The sequence below is a fragment of the Perca flavescens genome, chromosome 1 (genome assembly GCF_004354835.1).
Source record: "Perca flavescens isolate YP-PL-M2 chromosome 1, PFLA_1.0, whole genome shotgun sequence".
Taxonomy (NCBI): domain Eukaryota; kingdom Metazoa; phylum Chordata; class Actinopteri; order Perciformes; family Percidae; genus Perca; species Perca flavescens.
The window spans coordinates 41,346,163-41,373,380 of NC_041331.1; the positions used below are offsets into that span (position 1 = coordinate 41,346,163).

The 27,218-nt window shown below is 40.3% G+C and overlaps 1 protein-coding gene across 1 annotated transcript in view; it reads right to left on the reverse strand.

The window, feature by feature from the left end:
• The window catches only part of LOC114560858 (golgin subfamily B member 1), a 49,238-nt gene that overhangs the window by 16,708 nt on the left and 5,312 nt on the right, over positions 1–27,218 (reverse strand). The window contains 18 exon segments of the mRNA XM_028586517.1: positions 2,458–2,562; positions 2,655–2,823; positions 3,985–4,094; positions 4,500–4,547; positions 5,253–5,386; positions 6,656–6,734; positions 7,786–7,892; positions 14,564–14,714; positions 15,910–16,001; positions 16,362–16,479; positions 16,805–16,920; positions 18,238–18,541; positions 20,981–21,094; positions 21,327–21,449; positions 22,189–22,368; positions 22,523–22,678; positions 23,292–23,408; positions 24,275–24,412. Of these exon segments, the coding sequence (XP_028442318.1) occupies positions 2,458–2,562; positions 2,655–2,823; positions 3,985–4,094; positions 4,500–4,547; positions 5,253–5,386; positions 6,656–6,734; positions 7,786–7,892; positions 14,564–14,714; positions 15,910–16,001; positions 16,362–16,479; positions 16,805–16,920; positions 18,238–18,541; positions 20,981–21,094; positions 21,327–21,449; positions 22,189–22,368; positions 22,523–22,678; positions 23,292–23,408; positions 24,275–24,412 (2,361 nt within the window).

Here is a 27,218-nt window from a genome sequence, read left to right on the forward strand (position 1 = left end):
TAGTACAAATAGGTTATGTAATCATAAAACGATGGATTGTAAAGTTTGTAAGTACACCAGAAGTGTGTATGTAAATAACACTTGCTTGCTGGCTTCTGCTCTCTGCTGTTGTTGTTGCTGCTGTAAGACGAGTGCTTAGGGCCGTCTACAAATTACAACACCAAAAAGAGATGCAACAAAAATATTTTTTAATTTAACTTTTTTTTTTAAAGTAAGTGCTGTAGTATAACTAGCAGGAGACAAGTAATAATTGAGGTAAGTTTGGAGACATTACCTTATTTAATCATTAAATTAATAAATATGTATCTCTTTTCGGTGTAGTAATTTGTAGACGGCCCTAAGCACTCGTCTAACTGCAGGTAGCAGCAGCAACAGAGAGCAGAAGAGAGCAGGCAAGTGTTCATAAACTTCTGGTGTGCTTACAAACTTTCCAATCCATCGTTTTATGAGTGCATAACCTATTTGTACTAGTGGAAAAGTTTGGTATCATTTCGGGCATTATTAGTGGGGTCATTTACGAGATACAAACGTGGGTCCATTAGCCCCTGCGCTAAGCTATTCAGCTGATAACGCTACTCTACGCTAACTCTCCCAATGTTAGACCCAGGTGAAAAAAGCTTCTGGGGGGGTGTTTGGCTCGAGGTCATGGTGCAAAGGACCCTAGGGTGAAATTACTCCGAACCATCACTTTAACTGCACTCCATGTGTGCAATGCAATGACTGGATAAAAAAAATAACGGATACTGACAAGTGGGTATGCTTATTTTGATTTTTGATTTTTTTTCCCCTAGCCAATCCTCGTTAACCAAGAAGCAGGCAGAAATTCTGAACGGAGTCCCAGTTCACCTGTCCAGGGAGCTCGGACATAATTTCCGCTCTCCGTGTCTGGGGACAGCTACGGACTTGTACTGTTTAACTGTATCAAGCGGGCAAAATTCTTATTGTCGGTAAACGGTTAAGTTTAATTTATGGTCACCGCGGTGTTCCGGGCGCGAGGTGCGCGTGCCGTATGTGCCGTAAATGACGTCAACACGACTGACGTTTCCAGAGCAAAGGCTCCGCAAGCTGTCGCGGCGTTTGATCGTGCACCTCTGAATTTTTGTAACTACGCAATTCTGTGTTGAGCATCATAACACTTTAACACACTGCCCTGCTAACTACATACTACAGCACTTTAAAGGTCCTATGACATGCTGCTTTTTGGATGCTTTTATATAGGCCTTAGTGGTCCCCTAATACTGTATCTGAAGTCTTTTTTATATAGACTTTAGTGGTCCCCTAATACTGTATCTGAAGTCTCTTTTATATAGACCTTAGTGGTCCCCTAATACTGTATCTGAAGTCTCTTTTATATAGGCCTAAGTGGTCCCCTAATACTGTATCTGAAGTCTCTTTTATATAGACCTTAGTGGTCCCCTAATACTGTATCTGAAGTCTCTTTTATATAGACCTTAGTGGTCCCCTAATACTGTATCTGAAGTCTCTTTCCCAAAATCCAGCCTTGGTGTAGAATTATAGCCACTAGAGCCAGTCCCACAATGAGCTTTCCTTAGGATGTGCCATTTCTGTCTCTGTAGCTTTAAATGCTGTTGAGGAGGAGAGAGGGGGGGCAAGGTGGAGGGTGGGGGTGTGGCCTTGATCAACTGCCATGTTTCGATTATTTGCAAGCCATGATGTCTCTCTCTTTCTCATGGGCGGGCCAAATTCTCTGGGTGGGCAAAGCAGAGAAAGGGGAGGTAACCTTGCTCCTTATGACCTCATAAGGAGAAGATTCCTGATTGGCCCATCTGAGCTTTCATTTTCTCAAAGGCAGAGCAGGATACCGTGGGCTCGGTTTATACCTATCACCATTTCTAGCCACTGGGGGACCATAGGCAGGCTGGGGGAACTCATATTAATGTTAAAAAAACCTCATAAAGTGACATTTTCATGCAATGGGACCTTTAAAACTCTGTACCATCGACTGTTTTAACTGTTTTTAAGTATTTTTTTATCTGGTTTTATATATTTTAGTCAATGTATTCTTATGTATGTCTGTATGATTGTTGTCTTTCAATTGGCTGGTGGAGAACAATCTTTTCATTTTCTTTAAGTATGTAAGTACACAAGGTACTATGACAAATAAATGAATCTAAAACTGATCTTTAACTGTCAACCCACTAGCAGGCAACCAGTTCACCTGTCCAGGATGCTCGGAGAAATTTGCACTAGCAAAGTAACTAGCAGTTAAGAAATAGATTGTTTAGCCTATTTTTCTTTAACAATGCATAAAAAAAAAATTTTAAAACCTTTTTTTGTTTAAATAATATTGTTTTTAACTGTTAAACTGAAAGTATTAAATCTGTCAAAATTCTTATTCTCTGTAAACGGTTAAACGGTTAATCATTAACATCCCTACTGACACGTGAAACATTTCGAAAAAGATAAAGATGGATGTTCCAATCAAAAAAAAAACACCTTCTCCTTCAGCAAACTCAGCTTCTGTGTGAGGTCGACAACTTCTGTTTTCAGCTCAGAGCACTGTTTCTCTGAGCTGCTGCATTTCTTGGAAACATTCTCAAGCTGCGGAAGAAAAAACACACAAGAAAATTAACTATTGCTGATTATTGAAATGTGACAAAAAGAACAAAAAAACAGGGAGTCCAAACTCGTACAGTGTTCTCAGCCTGAAGGAGCTTGTCAGACACCTCTTTGTACTGAATTTCTTTTTCACTCAAAGATTCTCGGAGGCCGTTGATGAGCTCAAGCTTCTCAGATGTCTTGGCTAGTGTATTCTCCTTCTCGATGAGTGAGCTTTCCAGGCACTCCTGTGTGTTACTCAGTCTAAAAAAACCGAACAAAACAGAACCGTTAAAACAAACTGGGTTAAAACCTTTAACACTTCAAAAAGTCCAATATCAAATACCAGCGTAGGAGCCACATATTGTATGTTGTTTATGGTCTCATTTATATTATTTGTTGATTATTGTGTTGTGCACTGATATTGCAGGTGGTGGGCGTTTTCATCGCGGTTTGAGCGGAAGTGATAACATATATTTGCTTCACCTTGTTCACCTGGTGGTTTTTTGGGCTTTGACAGAGAGGGGGGGAGCCTGGGAGCGACACACTTTCTGTTGACCGCCGCACTAACGCACTTATTTCGACTCACAAAGGAACTTTACATTTGGTAACTGCAGCACTGGTTGTATTTTATGTGTGGAGGAATAAATAACTGCAATACAATCTCTAGCACGTCACAGTGTGTTTGTGCCTCTCTCAGTGTTCAGTCCCTTGCGGCAGCACTTTGTCGGACTGCTTACAGACGCAACAACCAGGATGTAGCAGCAATGCCAGGGTATGGTTCAAGTCTTGTTTGTGGTACACGTTGTGGCACAGCTTGATGATCTGCAGTAATAAATGTAGGGCTGCACAATATAGCTGTTTTTCTTTTTTAATCATCATTGCAATATTAACTGCTGCAATAAATATATCGCAAAAGAATGCGACATATTGTATTTAGTAAAGAAAATATCAGCAGAAAACTGCATTTTAAAATTGAACTGTCACTTTTTTTAGTGCTGCCTTTTATGTTCAATTCAATGTTCAATTTGTTCAATAAAAGAAAGTTGGAAATGAGTTCTCTTGATTTGTTTTAAATTCAACAAGCATTTTGTTGTATTTCAGCAGAATACTGAAAGCAGCAGAACTGAGAACACTTTACTATCTGTTTATTTATTTTAGTAATATCGTTATCGCGATATTCAACAATGTTATCACATATTTTCCTCATTGTGCAGACACTGCTTACAGGTACAATGAGGTTTTGTCATTTACAAACATATGGCCCAAGTCCTGTTTGTGGTAAACGTTTTGTCACAGCTAAATGATCTGCAGCAATAAATGTTCAAGACAAAAAACTGTAAAAAAAACAAAAAAAAACTGTTGTTTTCTTATATTTCACAAACATTTACACATCTTCTCAACTGAATAGATTGATTAGCTTACCCTTTGAGCTGTTCGTTGAGACTGCTAACCAGTAGCTGATGCTTCTCTGCGTCTCTGCTCTGTTGACTTCGGACGCTGGCGAGCTGGCTCTGTAGTCTCTCGGACTCATTCTGGGGTGGCGGAGGACGACAGATCAGTATGTAAAGATTAAATAAAGAGCACAGGACAAAGACATTCTCACTGCACACAGATGTTAATGACAGCAGACCCGCTGGAGAACACCATCAAACGGTTGTTGTTATACAGTAGTCACCATCAGAATTGTTTTGATTTTTTTTTAATCAGATATCTATTTTACACGTTCATCATTATCCGTAATAATGAACTTCGGCATTCACCACTTATTCAGTAACAAAGTCAAGCTGTGAAGTGTGATTTTACGATCCCCAGTAAGTCTGCGACAGGACATTGCACAGAAACAGAACGTGTCCGAGATTAAACAAGCACACCACACCGTTAGCCGTCACCGCCAGAGGTGCTCTCTAGCGCACACATACATAAGCGACCCAACACACCTGAGGGACCCAAAATGGCTGCTCATCTTCATCTACATCAAACGTCACCTGTGTTAGAAAGGTTTGTTACAAAATCCTAGTCCTCGGGGGTGGGGGGACATGCAATTCATTCATCGTTTTCCTCCATTACCCATCAGTGGGTAAGAACAGTGTGAGAAAATATTAAACAATGCAAATACAGGTAGGGCTGGATACCAAACTTCGATCGCACCGAATTGCCTTCTTAGTATCGAGTATCAAAAAATGCCTCGTCATCAATACCTAAGGAGTAAATCTTATCAGCGTCAGTGAGCCAGTTAGCATGCAGCATGATTGTACAAAGATCTAATAATGCTGGTGATTGGCTGTCTAACGTTACATGTCGTAGAGACCCGCAAGAAAAACTCTAAGCCATGCAAAGAGACGGGGCTAACGTGTGTGTGTGTGTGTGTGTGTGTGTGTGTGTGTGTGTGTGTGTGTGTGTGTGTGTGTGTGTGTGTGTGTGTGTGTGTTGTTGCATTTCGAGAGGCTTCACTACAGTGTGGAAAAGAGCTAAAAAAAAAAATATATATAATTAAAAAAGACTTGTCCCCTAATGTAATTTCTTTGTGTAAAAATTGATTGTATAGAATTGGTATGGAAAAATGTATTGTTGAGGAACCATTATTGAATTCAAAGTCTTATTTTTGAATGATACCCAGCCCTAGATTTGACTCAACCCTTGGGCAACGACGTGGTATGTGATGTTGTGCGTTTTATGCACAGTAAGGTTACCTGTAACGTCTCTATGCGGGACTGCAGCTGCTGTCGATCCTCCAGATCCTGACAGCGCTCCTCCAGGCTCAGGATCTGCTCCTGCAGTTGGTTCCTTTCCAGCTCCAGCTCCTCCACGACAGACCGCAAACCATCTGCAATCATCAGCAAAGACAGTGAATGGGGATGTGACATAATCAAATACAAGCAAGTCACAAATAAAGGCCATTGAGGGGAGGTGGAACTAACTATTAGAGTTGCAAAGATTAATCGATTAGTTGTCAACTACTAAATTAATCGCCAACTATTTAGATAATTGATTAACGGTTAAAGTCATTTTTGTTTAAAACTAATCGTTAGTTGCAGCTCTACTAACTACAACAGAGTCTGAGTTCCTCTATTTAAAGGAAAACGTTTTTTTATCCACTTATTAATGCTGCTGTTTTTTCTAGGAACTGTTAATGAAATGGACAGATGTTTCAGATTAAAAGCCTGAGCGGAAAAAAGAGGAAAAAAAACTTTGGGAAAGGTGAATCAGTGGGAAAAACTACATCTTTTTTTGATTATGGGCTAATTAAATTTAAAAGACGTTCAATGGCAGATTTATTAATTAAAGACAAGGTGTGAAATTCAATTCCAGGGTTCAAGGTTTAGCCACAAACAACCAAAAAGTACATCTCAACGTCAGCTTTCCTTTCAAACAACTACCCCAATCATTTTTTTTTCATTTCCTTTGGTTACTGCTGATGTATTTTTTGGTTTCAGGACAACATGTTTAAAAGACAACAAGACAGGATGAGTGGAAATGAAGAAAAAAGAGAGCAGAACATGCAAAAGAAATTAATAAAAAATAAAACTTACCACAGATGACGTATCTTGACACCTAATGTACATTTATATGATCTTACAAGAATTCAATGCATTCAGTGGATCCCAACAAACACTAGCCAGCTCAACCAGCATGCACATGTCCAAATGAAATACTGTAAACTGATGAAAACACAAGCCAATGAATGAGTGTCTCATTCTTGGGATTTTACCAATTGTCCCAGAGTTATTTTGAATAAATGTGAGATGAGCTTAAATTTAGCTTGCTACAGTGTGACTCAGATGAGTCTACAAGTAGAAATGAAGGCAAGCTGAAACAAGCTGATCCCAAAAGTATGTTAAACACAATACCCCAATATAGAAAACCCAGGTCTTACATTCACAATATTGGCAGGTTAGATGAAAAACAAGAAAAAAAACAACAACCAACAGCCACAATCCAACTCTAAAATAAGTTTGGAGTGTTATGGTGAAAACAAAATATCCACCCAAAGACAATTTCCCAAAGTAGGATGCGGATGAACGTGTGCATGCCAGTGTAAACTGTCTAGCGGGTCTCACACCTGTATCAGGAGTACTGTGCTCGGGCCACCAACCTCCCATGTTCTCTCCCTCCATCAGGTTCGTGCTCTGAGAGCTGCTCCGCGGGTCCTGCCCATCAAATTCAAAGTCCTCCTGCAAGTGGGATACACTTAAATTGAAGCAGGGCAGTGACAGGTAATAAAGCAACATAGGCCTAACTACCTCCTGAACCAGCTCCGTACCTAATGCACAGACATGAGAGTATATTGAGCTTCTCAACTCTTAAAGTAAAAAATTTTGAGCAATCAGGCCATTCAGTATCTTGTGGAGTTTTCTTGTGATTGTGACTTAAAAATGGTTATTTCTGAAAGACTGCAATTCAATTTGCTACCTTTTATCAAAAACTGCATTTCAGGATGTTATGTCCCCTTCGATAGTATCGGGGACAATAACATGGCAATCAAAATGTTGTGACAGAGTAAGTGTAAAAGAGAAAGTGTTTATTTGCAACATTAGCAGAGGTTGTGCCAAACAAATCTCACAAAACTAGGCCTAACTCACAGCTAGCTCTTAAAATAAAACACAATCCAAAAGACCGAGCCTGCTTCTCTAAAACATACATACACGGGTGGCCACCTGGTGTATCCATACAAAGATAAAGAAAGAAACAACATAAAAATATATTACTTCATGTAAGAGTTAACTTAATTATCTTGAAAAGTGAAAAGTGAATTTGAAGAAATTATTCCAACTAAGGGGAGGACGGCTTCCAAAAAGTTCCAAGAAAATTGTCCGGTTTAGATTAGAGATTGTTACAATTAGGTGTGAAATTACAGAAAGAAATGCCCGGACCTTACATGGTGCGGCTTGTTGACAGCGACAGACAGCCCAATAGGTGCTGACTGTAAAGCTTACTTCAGCAGAAAGAAGTAACTTTGGCATTTATGTATCTTCAAGGTTTGTTTAGGCCAAGTTTTCATTTTATTTGACCTGTGCTCGTTACATGATCCTGACTTTTATTTAATGCAGAACAGGGCAGTAATTGGTAAACATTTTCGTAAATAATAAAAAGATTAGTTGAATTTGCTATAAGTTGTTTTTGGAAACATCACAGCACATATAAGCATTTAAAAAAAAAAAATGTCTGAAAGTCCCACTGGCATTACCACGGCTCAACCACAGTAACGTCCGCCCGTCCACCTACCTGCAGGCTTCGCCGGGCGGGAGATGCCAGCTTCTTGGCCCTGTGTTGGCCGAGCCCCCGAGCTTGACTCAGCTCCTCCTCCAACTCCTGCTGCCGAGTGGCCAGTGCTGGATCGGAGCAGCCAGGAAAGAACCAGTCATCCTCAATCAGTTTTGTGCCACAGGGAACGGGGGGGGGGAATGTTGGGTTGAATTGAGTATGTATTTATGGATGGGAAGGTGGGTATAAAATGGGCAGGACAGAATGATGACAGAGTGAAAGAAGACATTTTTTGGCAGAGATGGAGAATAGAGAAGTGTGGTGGCGTTGGTGGTTTTGATGAAAAGGGAGATGAGGCACTTTTAACACTACAAATAAACTTTGGAACATAGAAAACAGTTTCATCCAACAGTGAAAGCAACAACAGAGACAGACTGTAAGAGAAGTTATGGAGACAGACAGAATCAAGGATGGAGAAAGAGAAAGTTACTCAAACTCCAGAGATGTATGCACTTTTGTATTTGCATAAGGTACGTGGACCTGAGAAACACTTCAAAAGCAACATTCTGGTCAGAGCCATGCACACCTAATTTGCATAGCAGAGGAAAACCGCAATCACAAAATGTGGGAGACGGGGAGCACAAGTGGTTGTGGGAGGATGGAGAGGGCCCATTTTTATGAGTCACATTTAAAGCCAATGTTTCTTCAACAGGAGGATCAGACTGTAATTAAACTAACACGGCAAAGTGCAGATCTGAGGGGATTCTTGCAGTGCTTTTCATTTTTTTTCAATTTTCATTTAGCAGCAAGGATGCTAAATTGATTAGGCTGAACAAAACATGTTCCCATCTGTTTTGTGACAACAGGCCGATTTTGATGTGTATGGGAGGGAAGGAAAAGGGGTGGGGGGGGGGTAGCTCAAAGCAGAAAAAGAAAAGGAGTTGAGTGGGTCAAGCAGTGGTCAGTGTGGGTTCAGTATATAAGCAGCGTTAAGCAGAGAAGGACTATGCAAAGAACACTATTACAACAGTTTAGTATTGAATATAATTTAGAACATGCAGCAGGAATGTGTGAGATAATCTACACTAATCATGTAGAATGAAACAACTGTGAAGCAGAATAGAGCCAGTCTGTCTCATACTGGGCATTTAACCTACACTGACCACAGCAGCAGGGATTAAATATAGAGGATAGAGCTGCAACGATTAGTCGACTAATCCATTAGTTAATCGATAGAAAAACAATGGAAAACTATTTTGATATGCGTCTAATTGTTAAATTATTTGTCATGCAAAAATGGCAGAAAATGCTCTTTTCAGCCTCTCAAATATGGATATTTCCTGCTCTTTTTTGTTTTACATTATATTAAACTGAATAGTTTTGTGTTTTGGACTGACAAAACAAGACATTTAAAGACTTTGGACTTTGAGAAACTGGGATGGACTTTTTTTCCCTATTTTTTGACATTTTAGAGACCAAACTATACTTAATCAAGAAAATGATCTTCAGAATAATGGATGATGAAAATAATCGTTAGTTGCAGCCCTCGATATGTTAAGAACAGGAGATATGCGAGTATTATTCATGAAGCCAAAACAGTAAGTTATCTAGGAAGTAAATCCTGCTGGTTTTTCAGGAGGTTTTTCTTCTTTTTATGCCTGAGAACGCCACGCAGCAGAAGTGTCTGACATCTGATGTTTCAAGTGACGAACGAAAAGCATACAACGTAGTCAGGCTTTCATGAAAGGAGTTTAGTAAACAGTGCTCATTTGGCATTGATTCCCTTTACTATGATCAAGGCCATCACATTTCTTAAAGTGCTCATATTATGCTTTTTGGCTTTTCCCCTTTCCTTTATTGTGTAATGTATCTTTTTGTGCACGTTATAGGTTTACAAAGTGAAAAAGCCCAAAGTCCACCCCAAAGGGACTTACCATCTCCACCAGAAAACACTGTTCACCAACTGCTCCAAACAGCTCCATTGTAGTCCAGCCTTTACTTCAGAGACAAACGTGGTCACTTTGTAACACACGTTATAATGCTCGCCTAGCTGCTAGCATGGCACGCTCTCATACTCTGCTTCTGACTGGCTAGTAGTCCTTACCTAGGTACTGTCAGGGCACGCCCTCATACTCTGCTTCTGACTGGCTAGTAGTCCTTACCTAGGGACTGCGCATGTGCGACTCCCAACAAAGATGGGATAGAAGTGTGATGCCTCACTCTGTAGCTAAAAGAGAGAGCTCAACACACAGGGTGAAAAGAGTAGCTGTAGCAGTGTGCAGTACAACAAAAATATGATGTTTTTTTGAAAATTAAACCATGTAAACCCCATTCTGGTACAACCTCTAAATACAATTATGAACCTGAAAATGAGCATAATATGAGCACTTTAACAGGGAGGGAAATTGATTATTATATAATAATATAATGGACACTATAGGAAATATATCTTATATTAAACTTGTATAGTGTTGTCTGCAGCAGCAAAACAGAAGCGAAAGCTCAGCAGGCAGTGATCTTGATAAAGTTGTAGTCAACATGTCTTACGATAGTGTTTAAAGTAATTAATAAGCTCCAACTTATATACAACTTGACTTAAATGACTCAACCCCTAAAAGCCACATTAGTATAGAGCCATAGGAGTGCCATAAAAAAAGAATAAATCTGTAAAATAATAAGATGAATAAATGTAGAAACATAAAAAGGAATAAATAAAAGGTGAAATAAAACACAAAAGAATAATTATAAGCATTTTCTTTACTTTTCTTATTCTTTTATACAGATGTATTCATTTTTATGGCACTACTATGATCAGAGTACAACACAAGACTGAAGACTTAACAGTTTTCCACTCACAACAAACTGGTAATTACATTATTTCCAGCAGCACTTGAAGACAGCATCAACAACATTAGCGAGTATATTATATGCTTCGCACCTGAATTAAATCACCAAATATTACAACCATAGGAATAGGGATGATAGGATTGCAAGGATGCAAAAGTAAAAAACAAACAGTGTCTGATAACTAGGTCTGAGCAAGGACGAGAAAGGTCTCTGGTTTTCTGTCGGCATTAGAAGAACCAGTGGTGCGGCTAGACGCGTGGCCCGATATAACTCTGGCAACAAATTAACTGCAGTAGTTGTTGAGAGAAAGTGTTAATTACTGGGAGCGCTTTGAGTCTCATAACTCACAATAGGTTCATTAATGTCTACCCCACTCCATTGATTTAGCAATTTAACAGTCAGTGTACACACACACACACACACACACACACACACACAGCTGATCAAAATCAACAGCCATATTTAATGAAAACAGGGACCACTAACTATTTTATGAGACTTCGGTTTAATTTAACTTAACTTAAATTAATGACAAATATATTTTGTGCATTCCTCTTTTTTTAATAAAATAACTGGATGTCTAGAGGGATGATTGGACTTTATTTGGGCAATCAAATATTTGATTACTTGTACGTGTCTATTTCCTGCCACCCAAATACCAAAACTTTAATTTTGCTTGCATATCCTGATTCATGACGCCAGAGTTAGCCCTAGTGGCTGTGCAATTAATCGATTTTGGCTGCTAATGATCACAAAAACAATGTAATCAAGAAAAACTGTTATTATGCACAACACATTTAGCAAGTCAACTCCTATTTTGTCTTGGGTTCTGAAGGGAAATTAAAAAAATGGTGTTTCACCGTTGATTTGTTCAACCGTTTTTTTCACTTCAGTAACTGCAACATCTTTCCAAAAGTCAACGAGTAACTGCGTTAAACAATCGCGATTTCAATACTGACCAAAAGAATTGTGATTATGATTCTTTCTATAAACCAGCGATTATTACATTTGTGAACGCCTGGACTATGTGAACTTTATCTGTAATTACTTAAAACACTACAAGATGGAATATTTGGAGAATAAAGGTCGGGATATTACAGGGGAAATAAACTCAGAATATATTGAAATCTTTTTCTTTTTTTACTACACTACACTACAAACACAGACATTAAATATCAATGTAATTACAAACATTAGGTCTCTTCCCAGAGTTAGTGGAAACCGAGCCATCACCACAGAAGAAGGGTTGTTTCATTATATTTGATCCTGGGATATTATTATTGCTGGGTTATTCCAAAAATATTTTGGTATGCCCACACCAGAAATCAAAGGATGGAAAGAACAAAGACACAGTAGGACAGAAGAACGGAGAGGGGTGAAGGAATGGAAAAGAGGAACAACACAGGAGGGGGGGAGAGAACGGAAGAGAAACTAAATGGCAGACTCTAACGTGCAGCCTGCTACTGTACTGCCTGCAGCTCACCCCGGCAAATAGGACAATTCAGAGGAGCTGCAGGCAGTACAGTGAGCACGAGCGACACTGGAGGTTTTGGGGGAGCCTGCATGCACAAAACTGATGGGAAACTGTTCTGTATGGCTGCTCCCATCCCTGGAACAGGGGCAGGAGAGGGGGAGGAGTAGGGGGGGGGGGGGAGAGGTCCATGAGATGGGAGGCAGCTCAACCAAATGCTCCCCATTAACAACAGTGAGGACGGGAGGGGAAAAATAAGAAAAAGAAAATAATGTTCAGTCAGACAACAGAGGACACGTGGTAAACAGTAAAACAAACTCTGAACCCCTCGCTGCTACACAACACGGGGGTGGTGTAGATGTTGTTGGTGGTGACAGGGGATTAGGGTTGGGTATCATTTGGATTTTTTCCGATACCGGTGATAAAACCATACTTTTAAAAAGATTTATAAAAAATTTAAGAACGGTTGATTTATTGCTACGGTCTAATGTTCAAAATTAAAAGGATATTTTAAAAATAACTTTGAATAGTCTGGCGAGGCGAGTTTCAAGTAAACGAACCGTCTGTGTTGTTTTTCCGACAACAGCAGCAGCAGACTTTTGGACATCCTCTCCAGTGAAATACAGTCACACTTTAACGCTGTTTAACTGTCAGCATTTTTACTGTGTTTAAGCCAGCTGCTAGCTAACGGTAGGCTAACGTTACCTGCTGCCATGTGTAGTTTTAACTAGCGTCACATGCAGCAATGTTTCTGTTGGCTGTAACATCTGTTTCGGAGCATCAGAGGGCAGCGCAGACATTAAAAGTGGCACCAAAATCAGGCACCGAAATTCGCTTTGCTATTTGGTCGTTAAGGCACTGGTGCCGTATCAGCACCAGGTATCAATACCCAACCCTATAGGGCAGGGGTCACCAACGCGGTGCCCGCGGGCACCAGGTAGCCCCCAAGGACCACATGAGTAGCCCTCAGGCCTGTTCTAAAAATGAAAATTGAATATTGATATTATCGGTTACCCACCTTGTTAAGTCATTGTTGATAATTATTGTGAGAAATCATTAACATGACCAGTGTCTTCACATAAATGAGTATCATTAATCATTAATAATCATATATAACTAAAGGCAAACTGAGCAAATTTGTTATTTCAGAAGAGCGTATCAAACTGGTAGCCCTCCGTATGACTCAATACCCATAAAGTAGCTCTCAGTTTCAAAAAGGTTGGTGACCCCTGCTATAGGGGATTAGGACAAAATAAAAAGGAGTTATGATATTGCCATTTGATTGGGTTAATTGAATTTTATAGCATTATATTGAGAGGTGTTTCGAGGCATTTATATCAGTAAGGGTAGACTGAATATTAGAAACACTTCACAGTATAAATCAATAGAATTAAACAGCACCACAAACTACAGCCTCGGAAGTCAAGTACCTTTTATTTATATAGCCCAAAAATCAGGAGGATCTGACCATATCACACCCTCCATCCTTTGCCCCTCTAATTCAGGTGTCAGCAACCTTAGGCATGTGTGTGGTAGCTTAACCATTGTTTAAGAGATTTTTTTTTGGAAAAGTTGAAGTGCCTTCTCATGCGCATGCCACATGACCTCTTTCACAACCATTGGGAGGTGCAGTGCCGGTTATTTACAGTAGTTTAATTGACATTTACCGCCATCCGAATTATGCGAAGGCCTTCCCTATTCTGCCTCTGATTGGCTAGTAATGGTTGCCTTCTTTACTGAATGCAGCACAAGTGGGGGGAAATGAAACACTTCCTGTGTGGGTTTGGTCAAAAATGAGTTTAAAAAAATGGCACTTCATATAAAGAAAGGTTGCCAACCCCTGCTCTACACGTACCAGGAAAAAAAAAGGGATCCCTCTCCCAGGACGGACAGACATGCAATGCTAATAAAGTTTGTATGGTTGAAAAAAAAAAATTTGTAATAGTTTATTTTATTAGATACTTAAAACTATTGATTTCAAGCGTAGTTATCAAATCCATAAAGTAATAATTCAGTTCAAGGACGACATAATAATTGATAATTATGTCAATTAAAAGTGAAAAGAATGGAAAGTTGGGTTTTAGATGGAAATTTGCCGCAAGTTAAATTACAGTATATTAAAGAAAATACTGAGATACCTTTGATTTGCTTAAATTTGTAGCATGTGCAGCATCACACACAGAGCAACTTTACTTGCAATTATTAAAAGGTTAAAAGGTTTTTGATCACATTTTGATTACATAAAGGCATTTTTTCATATTAATGAAACTTACTAAGCATGAGCATAGGCGGTGTGTGAGATTTTCTAAGCAGATTAGGTGTGCATTAGGCAAATATGCTTAGATAAAGAAAATAACAACATCTATGTGTGATTTTTATACTATATAAACGACCAGACCCTGCTAGTTCGTCCTGGTTCTTTAGAGGGGATAAACAACTTGAGCCTTTTGAGGTTGTGTCATCCTCCAGCAACAGCCTTACCCTCTCTTTCCTCCTCCATGTGGCTAATGCGGAGGGCCATGACAGTCTTCTCCTCCTTGGCCCGGTCCCTGGCGCTGACTGCCTCAGCTACCATCTCCTGCCACTCCAGCACCTGGCTCTGAGTGTCATCGGCACTGCCTGACTCACTTGCCTAAGACAAGGAGGAGCAGAGAGTTACAGGAGACCAACAATAAGCAGGTAAATGCAGACAAAGGTATGGATGTTAATGAATTCTGACTGATTAAAACTATCCGTTAAAAAACAATATTATTAAAACTGAAATAAAAAAGTAATTAAGAAACTTTTTTTTGCATGATAAGAGAAACAGAGTAGCATGGATGCCAGCCGAACTTAGCCCAACATTTGAGGTCGGGAAGTTTGGTCTGGACCAAAGCTGTTTGGACCAATCTAATTGTCCTAATTAGATTGGCTAATTGTATTCACCAAAGAGCGCTTGGGTTGAATTGTGTCGATTCCTCCATCGCGTCTGTTATAGAAGATATCGACAGCGCATTTATTTTAAAAGAGGAACAGAGAACCGCGATCAAGGAATGTATCGATCGGCAAGATATTTTTCCTGTCCTTCCTACGGGATTCATGCTCCGCTGCTCTGATTGGTTGTAGGTCTATCTGTTGCTCTGATTGGTTGTAGGTCTATCCAATTGAGTGCAGAGGCATTTTCTTTCCTGGTTCGGTTGAAACACACCCCATAATCACAGCCCAATGGAGCAGTATCAGACTCAGATTCTGACTAGAATCTGAGTATGACCACGTCAGGCTAGAAAAATAGGCTATACAATCTATATCTTAAGTGCTAGTAAACTTGCTAGTGTTCACTTTGCACTAGCAAGTTGCATTTAAAGCTATTTTTTTCTTTTGTTGTTGCTCTCTGCTGGACGGTGCTAAGTCAAGTCAAGTCAAGTTCATTTGATCGTCAATTCTCTCAAAATATGTGCCAGACATGCAGAGGAATCGAAAATACGTTTCTCTCTGACCCACGGCGCAATATAGTACATGACACATTCCTCTATAGCGGGTTAAATCGGCCTTCCTACACACAGAGTATGCCAGGCAGACACGCAGCTGACAACCTCACAGGTAGATCCAAGCTCAGACATAAACGCTGTCTGGACTCGTGGCGGACTCGCGCGAGCGGTTCCAGGAAAGTGGCTGCATGAGTCCCTGACAATGCACAGAATATCACGGCAGCACGACCAGAACAAGTCCACAGCTGTCCACAAAACGGGGCAAGTATGTCTGAGCCTCCTGAACGGGTGAACTGGGACTCCGTTGCCTACCTGTAGCTTAACGATCGGTTGGCTATCGGTCAGAAAAAGAACTCTGACCTGAGAGGTGGCCCTCTTGGTGAACTGCTCCAGGTCTGCTTGTAGTGTCCTCTGTTGCTCCTCATATACCACCAGCTTAGCCTCCAGCATTTCTTGCAGAAAACATCAAACACACAATGTTAATTTTGGCATTACAGCTACCAGTGCAAATTTAACTCTAATTCTTCTTTTTTGGGCTTTGTTTTGGCCTGTAATGGATAGGACAGCTAAAGACAGGAGAGAGAGGGGGAATGACATGCAGCAAAGGCCACGGGTCAGAATCAAACCCGGGCCGCTGCGGTAAGGACTGAGCCTTAGTACATAGGGCACATGCTGAACCAGGTGAGCTACCAGGGCGCCCTATTTAACTCAGATATTACTGAATTTAAGATGGTAGGGAATGAAATTTGAAGAAATACGATGTGTTGACACTTGGGGAAAAAGCAGAAGGCACTCAGGTTGGATTTCGGTACCGTTCTTTGCTTTGAGCTCCTCATATTGTTCCACTTTCCAGAGGTTTTCCTCTCTCTCCTCCTCCAGTGCTGTGATACGACTCCGCAGGGCAGTCAGGTCTGGGGGGGCACCTCCAGCCTAAAGGGGACAAAATGAACATCTTTTAAATGGGTCTAATTTAAGTTTTTTTTTTTACACTTTGCAGCCTTGTTTAGAAGAGTTCTTCTTGCTTACTCCTTTTGATTTGTTTTATACTTTTGAGTGGACATTGACACGCTGTAGAAGAATTTCTTGTAATTCCTTTTGGATCAATTAAAAAGAAAAACGTACTTTTGATATCACATTAACATCTATTGGGTGTGCATTTTAATTAAGAGAAAGAAATATCAGGGAATTGCTAGCCTGGAGCATTATAACTATACATTTTTGAAAATTGAATCTAAACATTTTGTCATCGTCTCACATGGCTTTTCTTCAACTCCTCTTCCAACTGTCTGATCCGAGATTTAGACCAGGCTTTCATTTTCAGGAACTTGGCCTCTGATCTGCTCGCTTCGTCCGTTTTTTGCTTTGTTTGGGCTGCAACAAACAAAGAGAAAGTCAGATGGAACTGTGATATTCAAGGCTATAGGAAGGTAAACATGGTTTCTAAAGACATCCCACAGATTTAAATGTACTGCCATTACAATAAATAGGCCTCATTGTTTTACGTGTGCATATTTTACACATGTATAACATTTAATATACCAAAGATCTGGGTGTGTTGTGTCTTGTTGGAGTTAAAAACTTTTGGATAGATGCTGGCTTGAAAACTGAAAATCAGTTGAAACTGCTCTGGGTATTCTGGGTATTTTCTGTTGAATGTCTGCAAAAAGAAAAACGCGCCAATGTGTTGTCAAACATTTTTGACTTCCCTTCGTTACCGTTTTCTGACTTAAAGAAATACATGACCGTCCTAAACCACCATGACATTTCCTCTGTATTTCTTCTGGAAACAGTGAGCCTGAATATTAGGACTTGTATGTCGATAATCCATTCTTTTCCCCTGAATCTATTTTATATATTTATTTATTTTACCAATGATTCAGCTAAATATATTCTGTTTATACGGTACGGCTGACAGCGACTACATCATATCGGTTTCCAGCAAAACAGAGCTAAAGCAGAAAATGCATATTATATTATGCGATACGATACAACTTTACTGTCGGTTTACAGTGAAATTCATTTTGCGTTCTGAACAGCTCCACTCAAAAATAAAAAAAATAAAAAGCGTTAGATAACAACTACACATATAGTACCAAGATGAGAGATTATGTTCTTTACAAATTAAATAAATATCAGACTGACTGATGATGATGTGCATTCTTTTTAGAAAGCAATACATTTTTAAAATATGTCTCATGATATATTGTCTCTTAAAGTGTATTATTCAACTTTTTTTTTTAAAGAGGGAAAAGAAAATCACAATACTCAATACTATCGAATCGCAATACTTCTAGAACTGCAATAAATGACATCCAACTAGGGCTGGGCAATATATCGATATTATATCAATATATGAGGCTAGATTTCGATTTCGTATTTCGAATTTTGGATATCGTAATATCCTGACACGACACAAGTGTCCTGGTTTTAAAGGCTGCATTACAGTACAGTGATGTAATTTTCTGAACACACCAGACTGTTCTAGCTGTTGTATTATTTGCCTTTACCCAAATAGTTATTACATGAACATAACTGGTGATTATTTATCAAAAATCTCACTGTGTGCATATTTTGTGAAAGCACCAATTGTCAACCCTACAATATCGTCAACAATATCAATATCGAGGTATTTGGTCAAAAACATCGGGATATTTGATTTTCTCCATATCGCCCAGCTCTACAACCAACCTTCCAGCTCAGTGATCCTCTGGATGGAGGCTGAATCTGTGGGCATGCTTCCACTTCCTGTGGCCTCCTGACTGGGAGATGGTGCCGCTACCGAGGCCCTCCTCAGCTCCTGCAGCTGCCCCAGGAGATCCTGCTGCGTTTGGGCCATCTGTGCCTGATGCTGCTCAGCCATTCGCTGCACCTCCGCCTGCTGCTTTTCCATCAGGTCGCGAAGTTGCGCTCGCATCACATGCTTCTCTGCCTCCATCTTGGATTCCAGGCTCTCTCGTTCTACTTGTAGTCGACGCAGCCGCTCTGCAAGCTCCTGTAGGGGGGGGAGAAAAGACGATGAACAGGCAGGAATGTAAACGGGGCTGCACAATTAATTCGAAATCGCAGGGGGTGTGCAATATTTGTTAAAGGCAAAATATGTGTCAAACCACCAACCAGTATTGTGGTGCTGCAGAAACAACCAAGCCTACAAATCCTATCCTACAGACTAAAGAAAAAAATCTTTGTTTGGTACAGATCCTCGCAAAAATCACACTATAATCCTTTTTTTATTTTATTATTTGTCAATACTGTGAATCATATCTCAATATCAGTCAAAATAATCGCAATTAAATATTTGTGTTACAATGTAACAAAATATGAAGGGGAAGTGTCATTTGACTTAATAGTTGAAGAGGAATGAAGGAATGCTCTAACACAGGGGTTCTCAACCTTTTGCAAGCTGGGCCCCCCCAAAGCTGGTTCATTGCAGTTGGCTCCCCCCCCCCCCTCCAATTTCTTGGCAAAATGTCTGATAAACATAGCCTCAAATCATCCTTGATTTGTGCACGATTGCGGTATTTCGTTTTGAGTGCAGTCATTTCTGAGATTCTTGCCTCACAAAAATATGCCGACGCGAAAGGGAGGAGAATCTTCCTGCATCAATGCTGCCCAGAATGACGAAAGAGGGCGGGAGGTCAGTGGCGTAACGAGCCAACACCGGGCCCCTATGCAGGATTATCAAGGCGGGCCCGCCCCTACTACAGCATGTGATGACGGCGCAATGTCCACGAGTAGGCTACCATGAATAGGACAGTATAGGATCATAGAGACACATCATATTAGAGATGGGATGACTGACAACATCAGGAGTAGCCTATGCGCACCACAACAACAACAAAAAAAACACTGGTGAATGCGCATCATAACACATGAAAAAACACACAAGGGCAGTCCCTCCACGATTTCACAGCCTTTTTTTGAGATTGTTGCAGCCCAAAATTTTTTACAAAAAAAAAGTTGTTAAAAGTTAAAAATTAAAAGTTGTGGTGTCTTTTGTATGTGTGTTGCAATGAAGTTGCAGAAGACAGTGAAAGTTGTTTTATAGTTCTTTAAAAATAAAAAGGAAACTTGTTTTGGGGAGAATAATAATTATTACTATTAATTAATTACTCTGGGCTGAGATTTCCTAGGAACCTTATCAAAAAGGATCAAATATGAACATATCTGTCACTTACAGTGGCTTGTTGATCTTTACATTGTTAGTTAATGTCCTATCCTGGCCACACACACACGCATTCATACGGTTTGATAAAGGACTTATTGGACTTTAACTTATCATTGCGCTTACAATAACGAGCATAGCTGTCCTCAATTTAGGTCATTGTGTCGTCTCATCTGCGTTTTTTCCTGCATCCACCGTGTGTGATGGTGTGTGTGTGTGTGTGTGTGTGTGTGTGTGTGTGTGTGTGTGTGTGTGTGTGTGTGTGTGTGTGTGCGTCAGTCGCGGGGGAAATGGAGCAGCAGCCCTGCCCGCTGCAGAGAGCAGACAGTATTGAAACAGCAGCCGCTTCAGTGACTATATAATGAAAAAATCGTTCCAGCGTACATTGATGTTAAAATGTACACACGTTGGCAGTAGAGTCTGAAATGTTTTTCGCGGTCTTTCGCTGTACGTTTTGTTGGTAAATGTGAGATGTTCGAGTCACACACACGATCGTCTTCATAACAGAAACAAGGAAATCAATTTGACCCGTTCTCACTCCCGCTTGGTGAGTGGCTGTTCTCTCATTGCTGAAAGGTGCTCAGACGCTGATTGAAATCGAGAGGAGAAGTCGTGTGACGTGCATCAGTGATGAAGTCTGCGAGGCTGGAGAACATCTCGCAGTTCCCTCGACTGATGCGGCCATGCTATAGGTCAAGTTTTTGTGTGAAGGCGTCCACTCTGTCTGCAAGGAGCAAAATCTGAGTTTCTATGAGGAGTGGTGTGTGTCTCCTCTCTGGTCTGACTGCAGGCTGGGACTGCTGCGCGAGGCTACTGAGAGACTGACCGCCTGGGAGGGCTTTTGGACGGGGGAGGGGCTCACGGCAACACCCGCTGCTCGTTGAGCACAGTAGCGGCAGAGCGATGCGTGCTTTTCCGTCTCCAAACACCACAAAAGTCTCCAAAATCACCAGTAAAAGTCGCTAGATTAGTTTTTGACAAAAAAGGTTGCCAGGAGGATGATTTGTTTGTGTGTTATAGTCCAACCACTTGCATTTCAACATGGGGGAAATTGTTTTTCTGAATTTTTTATTATTTTTTTTCTCCCATCCTGTAGCCTACTCGCGCCCCCCCGGGAGAGTGTCCGCGCCCCCCACCGGTTGAGAACCACTACTCTACTATCTAGGGAGATTACTCTCTCTAACTCTGCACCACAAAGGCCGAGCACGTCATCACAAAATGTACACCAAGAGGAAAAGAAGGTTTTAAGTGAAGATTAAGTGAACTGACCTTTATCTGTTGGTCCCTGCCATCCACCTCTCCTTGGAGAACATCGATGACCTGCGTTTTACCCAGCAGCACCTCCTCCTTCTCATGAAGTTTCTGTTTTAGAGCCTTCAAAAGCTGAAAAGGAGACAACCAACACAGAAAACTTTTTATAATTCATGTGTTGCATGGAAACGTGACTTAATGGTAAGGCACTCTTCCGTTGCTTAGAACAGAAGCAAATATTTGATCTTTGTTCACTTGCATACTTACAACAATATCACAAAGACAATACATACGATTCTGTGAACTAACAGACGTGAAGTGTTTCCTCACTGATTCATTTAGATTTTCAGAGCGTTGTCACTACCTGCTCTAAGTCTGCGCTGGCGTCAGACTTCGCTGCTAGCTTGAAGAGCTCCTGTTCGTGCATCTGGTTAATCTCTAGCAGCTGGTTATCTTTCTGAATAATGATGTCTTTGAATGTCTGGATCTAAAAAAACAAACACAGGGCACAACATCAGACATACGATAGCAGCACTTCTCATAACAAACAGACAACTAGAGCTGCAAAGATGAATCCATTAGTTGTCAACTATTAAATGAATCAGCATTGACTTTGATAATGGATTAATCAAGTCAATTTGAGTCATTTTTTGTAAAAAAAACAAACAAAACTGCTTTGATGTCAGCTTGCTAAATGTGAATATTGTTCTAGTTTCTTCTCTCCTCTGTGACAGTAAACTGAATATCTTTGAGTTGTGGACAAAACGAGACATTTGAGGATGACATCTTGGGTTTTAGGAAACACTGATCCACATTTTTCACCATTTTCTGACATTATAGAGACCAAACAACTCATCCAGAAAATAATCAACAGATTAATCAACAACGAAAATAATCGTTAGTTGCAGCCATATTAACTATACTCTAACGGGATAAATTCAGCAGCAGAACAACAGAGTCTGAATTCCTCTATTTAAAGAAATATCGTTTTTATTTACTCTTTACTTCCGCATTAACTGTTTATGAAACTCAACACTTCCTGCACAGATGTTTCAGATTAAAAGCCTTCCAGTGGTTAAAGGGAATAGCTATTTAAGAATGTACTGTATGTACTGTGTTGTAGGGCTGTCACTTTTCATTTCAACACAAGCGTCACTGCTTAACAATGTTCCTGTGCAACCAGGCAGATACAGCATATGCCCGAGTAGAAGCTGAGTGAAACGTACGTTCTGTTTGTACATGGTCTCCTTTTGAATGTACTGCTCCTTCTCTGTGGCCACCAGCTCTTTGAGGCTGTCTGTCTGCTCCTGCAGCAAACTGTAGCGCTCCTCCGCATCTCCCACCTTCTTGGTCAGGCTTTGCACCAGCAGCTGCAGCTCCTGCATTGCTCCACTGTCCTCTGTCACCTGAGGAGGTGAAGCATAGATGAACACGCAAGTTTGCCATAAACATCCATTACTGCTATTTTGGGTTGAATTTAAAATGAATGACAGCCGGGGAATACTGTAAACCCAAGATGTGAAAACGTTGAAAAGATGATGTTCTTGAGAGGTGTATGACCTTTTGTTGTGGTGCAGGTGGGATGGGCTGATCTCCTGCCAGTGCTGTTTGCAGGTGAACAATATACGCTTCTTTTTCCGCCAGCTTCCTGTCCCTCTCTGTCAGCATGGTGTCCATTTCCTCGCCCCGCTGCCGTTGTAACTCAACCTCCTTTCTCTAGAAGAAAAAGGCAAATTGAAAAGTAGAATAACAATCAAAATGCTGCTATTTTGCAGTGCGAGATATAAAAAAAAAAGTCATCCCAAGTTCTTCATTTCATATTTATGTTAAATATGTTTGCTTATGTACTGTATGCACCAACCACCAAAGCAAACTCCTCTATTTAAAAGGCAGAACAGCTTTGAGACATGATTAAAAGAACTAAGAGTTGGAGCAGATCTCAAGTTTCCTGGGAGTTTGTTTCAGATATGTGGTGCATCTCTCACACACACACACACACACACACACACACACACACACACACACACACACACACACACACACACACACACACACACACACACACACACACACACACACACACACACGTCAACTATAACAAGTCACAAGAGATTGGACTGAACTAACAAGAAAGGAAGTTGGAAAGTCTATTCTAATTGGTCCTTTTGGGCTTAACTTGTTTTAATCCATAACAAACTATTTATAATAATATTCCACCCATCACTCTGCAGTCCTTCTTTGTGATCCTCAAGCGAAACAACGTCACCTATACATGAGCCAATGAGGCGAACAAATCCATCTCAATTTGCTGTACATGAAGATACCTCACCTTGTTTTCCAGCTCCTCCTGTCTTTGTGCAAGCTGCTGTTCTAGTTCCTCCACCTTTTTCTTTAGCAAGACAATCTTGCCCCGACTGGCCTGCTCTCCTCCTCCTTCTGAAGACCCCTAGAGAGGAAACAGAAAGACAACGATAAAATAATCACGCACACATTGAACTACATTTGACAGAAGACCAGAAACATATTAGCCATAATAACTTCATAAGTCAACTGCACATGTTTTAAAGTGACTTTGGTAGCCTTTGTGCCACCTAGTGGTAAAAAAACAAAAAACATTTACTGCTCAATGAATGGACTCCAGACTAGGGCTGCTCGATTATGGGAAGAAAATCATAATCATGATTATTTTGATCATTCTGAAATCACGGTAATTTAACACGATTACTCACTAACTTTTGGAAAGATGTTGCATTTATTGAATTTAAAAAAAACAGTGAAACTGTTAAACAAATCAACAGTGAAAACACCTTAAACTGGGAAATTTCCCTTCATACATTTCCCGTTTTAACTTTTTTTTTTTCATTCAGAATACGCAAGACAAAATAAGAATATAACTGCAAAACGTAATGTGAAAAATAATAGTTTTTCTGGAATACTTATTTTTTGTGATCGGCCGGGGCAGAAATTGTAATCACGATTAAAAATTTGATTAATTGCACAGCCCTACTCAACCAGAACCAAGATACATGATCAAACCACTCCTGTTTTAGGCTCCTTACTCTGGCTCCCAGTATGAATAGATTGTGAGATTTTACTGATCATTTTTAAGGTTCTTCATGTCCTCGCACCCTGCTATAAATCTGACATCCTAGTACCGTACACGCTGGTACGTACTGTACTTCCTTGGGCAGAGGTCTCTTCCATGTGTCTTCTCTTTGTGTGTGTGTGTGTGTGTGTGTGTGTGTGTGTGTGTGTGTGTGTGTGTGTGTGTGTGTGTGTGTGTGTGTGTGTGTGTGTGTGTGCGCCATATACCTTTTTGCTGTGCGTTGGCGTGCCCTGACCTCCCTGTTGTTTCTTCAGCTCCTCCAGCTGTGAGTTGAGAGAGGTCACCTTGGCCTTGTTCTGAAGACGCAGCTTCGACAGTTTGGACTCGCATGTCTCCTTCTCCACCTGAGTCACACAGACAATTTGTTCTTCACCTCAAGTTTCATGTAACATACGTCAAGTGCGTAGTTCCCCTGTCAGCTGCAGCAAGTTGCACGTGCAGAAGCAGTCCTTAATAAAACAATTGAGGAGATGCTGCCAAAAAGTGGATGGGTGAATAGTAATGTAATCTGCAGAGGAGTGGATTTTCCTGGTTGCACTCAGTGTTTCCCCTATAGTTGTACAGGCCTAATGAAATTTTTATTCAAAAGATAACGGCAAATATCCATTGGGTTTTCACCTATATTCATTCTGCAGCGGGAGACACCATAAACTTCAGCGATGCACCAAGAGTGTTACCTAAATTGCTAAAGTCAGTTGAAACGTTGTCAGTAGCCTAACGGTTACAAACAGGCTCTGTAGTGAACGACACGCTAACATGCTGACAGATTTGGTGGTTTTAGCTGAGCTGGACCAGAGAATATTCGGTTAAAACTGATCTGTGATGCTGTTTCGCCGTCGCTGTTCTCCATGAAGTTTGCTGGAAGGGAGGAAATGTTGCTTTATATGTGGAGCGAACACTGCACCAGACTCCATTTAAAAAAATCAAGATGTGCGATGGGTCCAAAGTAACTGATACATATTTAAAAAAACTTTAAAGTGCTCATATTATGCTCATTTTCAGGTTCATAATTGTATTTTGAGGTTGCACCAGAATAGGTTTACATTTCGTTTACATTTACCATATTTTTGTTGTACTGCACATTGCTGCAGCTCCTCTTTTCACCCTGTGTGTTGAGCTCTCTGTTTTAGCTACAGAGTGAGACATCTCACTTCTGTTCCATCTTTGCTGAGCCACTGAGTGACATGCTCAGTACCTAGGTAAGGACTACTAGCCAGTCAGAAGCAGAGTATGAGGGCGTGCCATGCTAGCAGCTAGGTGAGCATTATAACGTGTGTTACAAAGTGACCACGTTTGTCTCTGAAGTAAAGGCTGGACTACAGTAGAGCTGTTTGGAGCAGTTGGTGAACAGTGTTTTCTGTTGGGAGATTGTAAGTCCCTTTGGGGTGGACTTTGTAAACATATAACATGCACAAAAAGAAATATAACACAATAAAGGTAAGGGAAAAGCCGATAAGCATATTATGAGCACTTTAAAGTGTTCAGCAGCAGTGGTATCAGCACCACCTACACACCCAACCACCCTCCTCTTTCTCCAACCGACCCACCAGACTAAAGCAATCAACCTAGGGGGAAACACTGGCACTCTTGTAAGGTAGCTTCTTCACCAAACATTTTACTGTATCATTGCTAAACTCTAATCTCACATTCCTGTCTTCACTATAACGTAGTAGACTTTGAGCTGGCAGTTTAATAGTTAACTAGGGTTTTTTTTAACTGAATGATCTCAGTCAGTGACTAGCTGAATCATGAGATTCAATCATTCATGTGACCAACTGTGCGTGGCTCAGGCAGATACAAATCCCTCTCAGATAGGCCCCAGAACATGCACTGTAACATTCAGTACTAGGAAAATTACATTTAAATATACATTCATGTCATAACACATGGAATTTTCTATCCGTGTGACTTTTTGTTACAAGATAATGTCTGTTTTGATGCTAATAAGTTGTAATAAATTTGTTTGTTCTCATCAAAACTAGAAGAGGCCCGTGTTAATGTTCTTTTTCATGTGTTATTAAATTTTAAAAAATGGGATATCAGTATTGTACATACACAGTGACTGAAGTAAAGAGAGGTTTTCAACCAAAAATCCACAAGAACCGCTGTGCTTGGCTTCAGTGTAGTTCATCTGTAGTTCATTCACGCTAATATTTTGAAAACTAGGCTCATAAAGAATTCACTTTCATTTAGATAATATGCAACCTGTTAGGGCTGCACCCGGATATTCTGAGATTTGTTTCGTTGTGCAAGATTAAAATTTTCAATTTTGGGATTCAGATATTATTTAGTTTTTACTTCAAATACTGTAGAATAACAGAATTAGGGCTGGGACGATGTGTCGACGCGTAGAAATCTAAAAATAACATGGTTGCCTCCAGCAACAGCGCAAGTATGGATTCCTCGCAAGTTCAACAACACGTTGAGAAAAAGGCTCGCACACGGTCTTCTAACGTGTGGGAGTATTTTACTCTTAATGCCAACAACAACGTGGTTGTCTGTAGACTTTGTAAAATGATCCCGGAGTCAGGATAACAGCAGCAAAACACTGCAAGTTCTGCTCACCTATGCCTCTCCAGCTTCTCCAGTAGCTCTAGGTAAATGTCCTGCACTGACTTGAGTGGGAGGTAAGGGTCTTCGATAATTGCGCGTCCAGGCCAGATTGTTTCAGATATCTCACAAGTCCTTTATAACGTCAGTTATAATGGCCAACGTATTAAAAAAATTGTCTGGTTAAAATCGGGCTTGGGCTCGTAATTCCTGTAAAAGGAGAGAGAAATTGTTTTTTTTCTGTTTTTTTTATTATCAGTTTACTTTAAGTCTTTATTTTTATATTCCTCCTGAAAGTGACTTTATTTTGTGGCTGACTGATAGCCTACATCTGGCTTCAGGTTGCACTACAAATTCATTTTACTCAAACAGTGCAGCGTTAAACTATTTTAATACAAAGAGATTTGAATTGAATATTAATAATTGAGCAATGGAAAAATAATCGCTAAGTGAAAAATTAATCGTTAGATTAATCGAAAAATGTATCGTTAGATTAATCGAAAAATGTATCGTTAGATTAGTCGACTAATCGAAAAAATAATCGCTAGATTAATTGTTTAAAAAAATAATCGTTTGTGACAGCCCTAAACAGAGTCCATC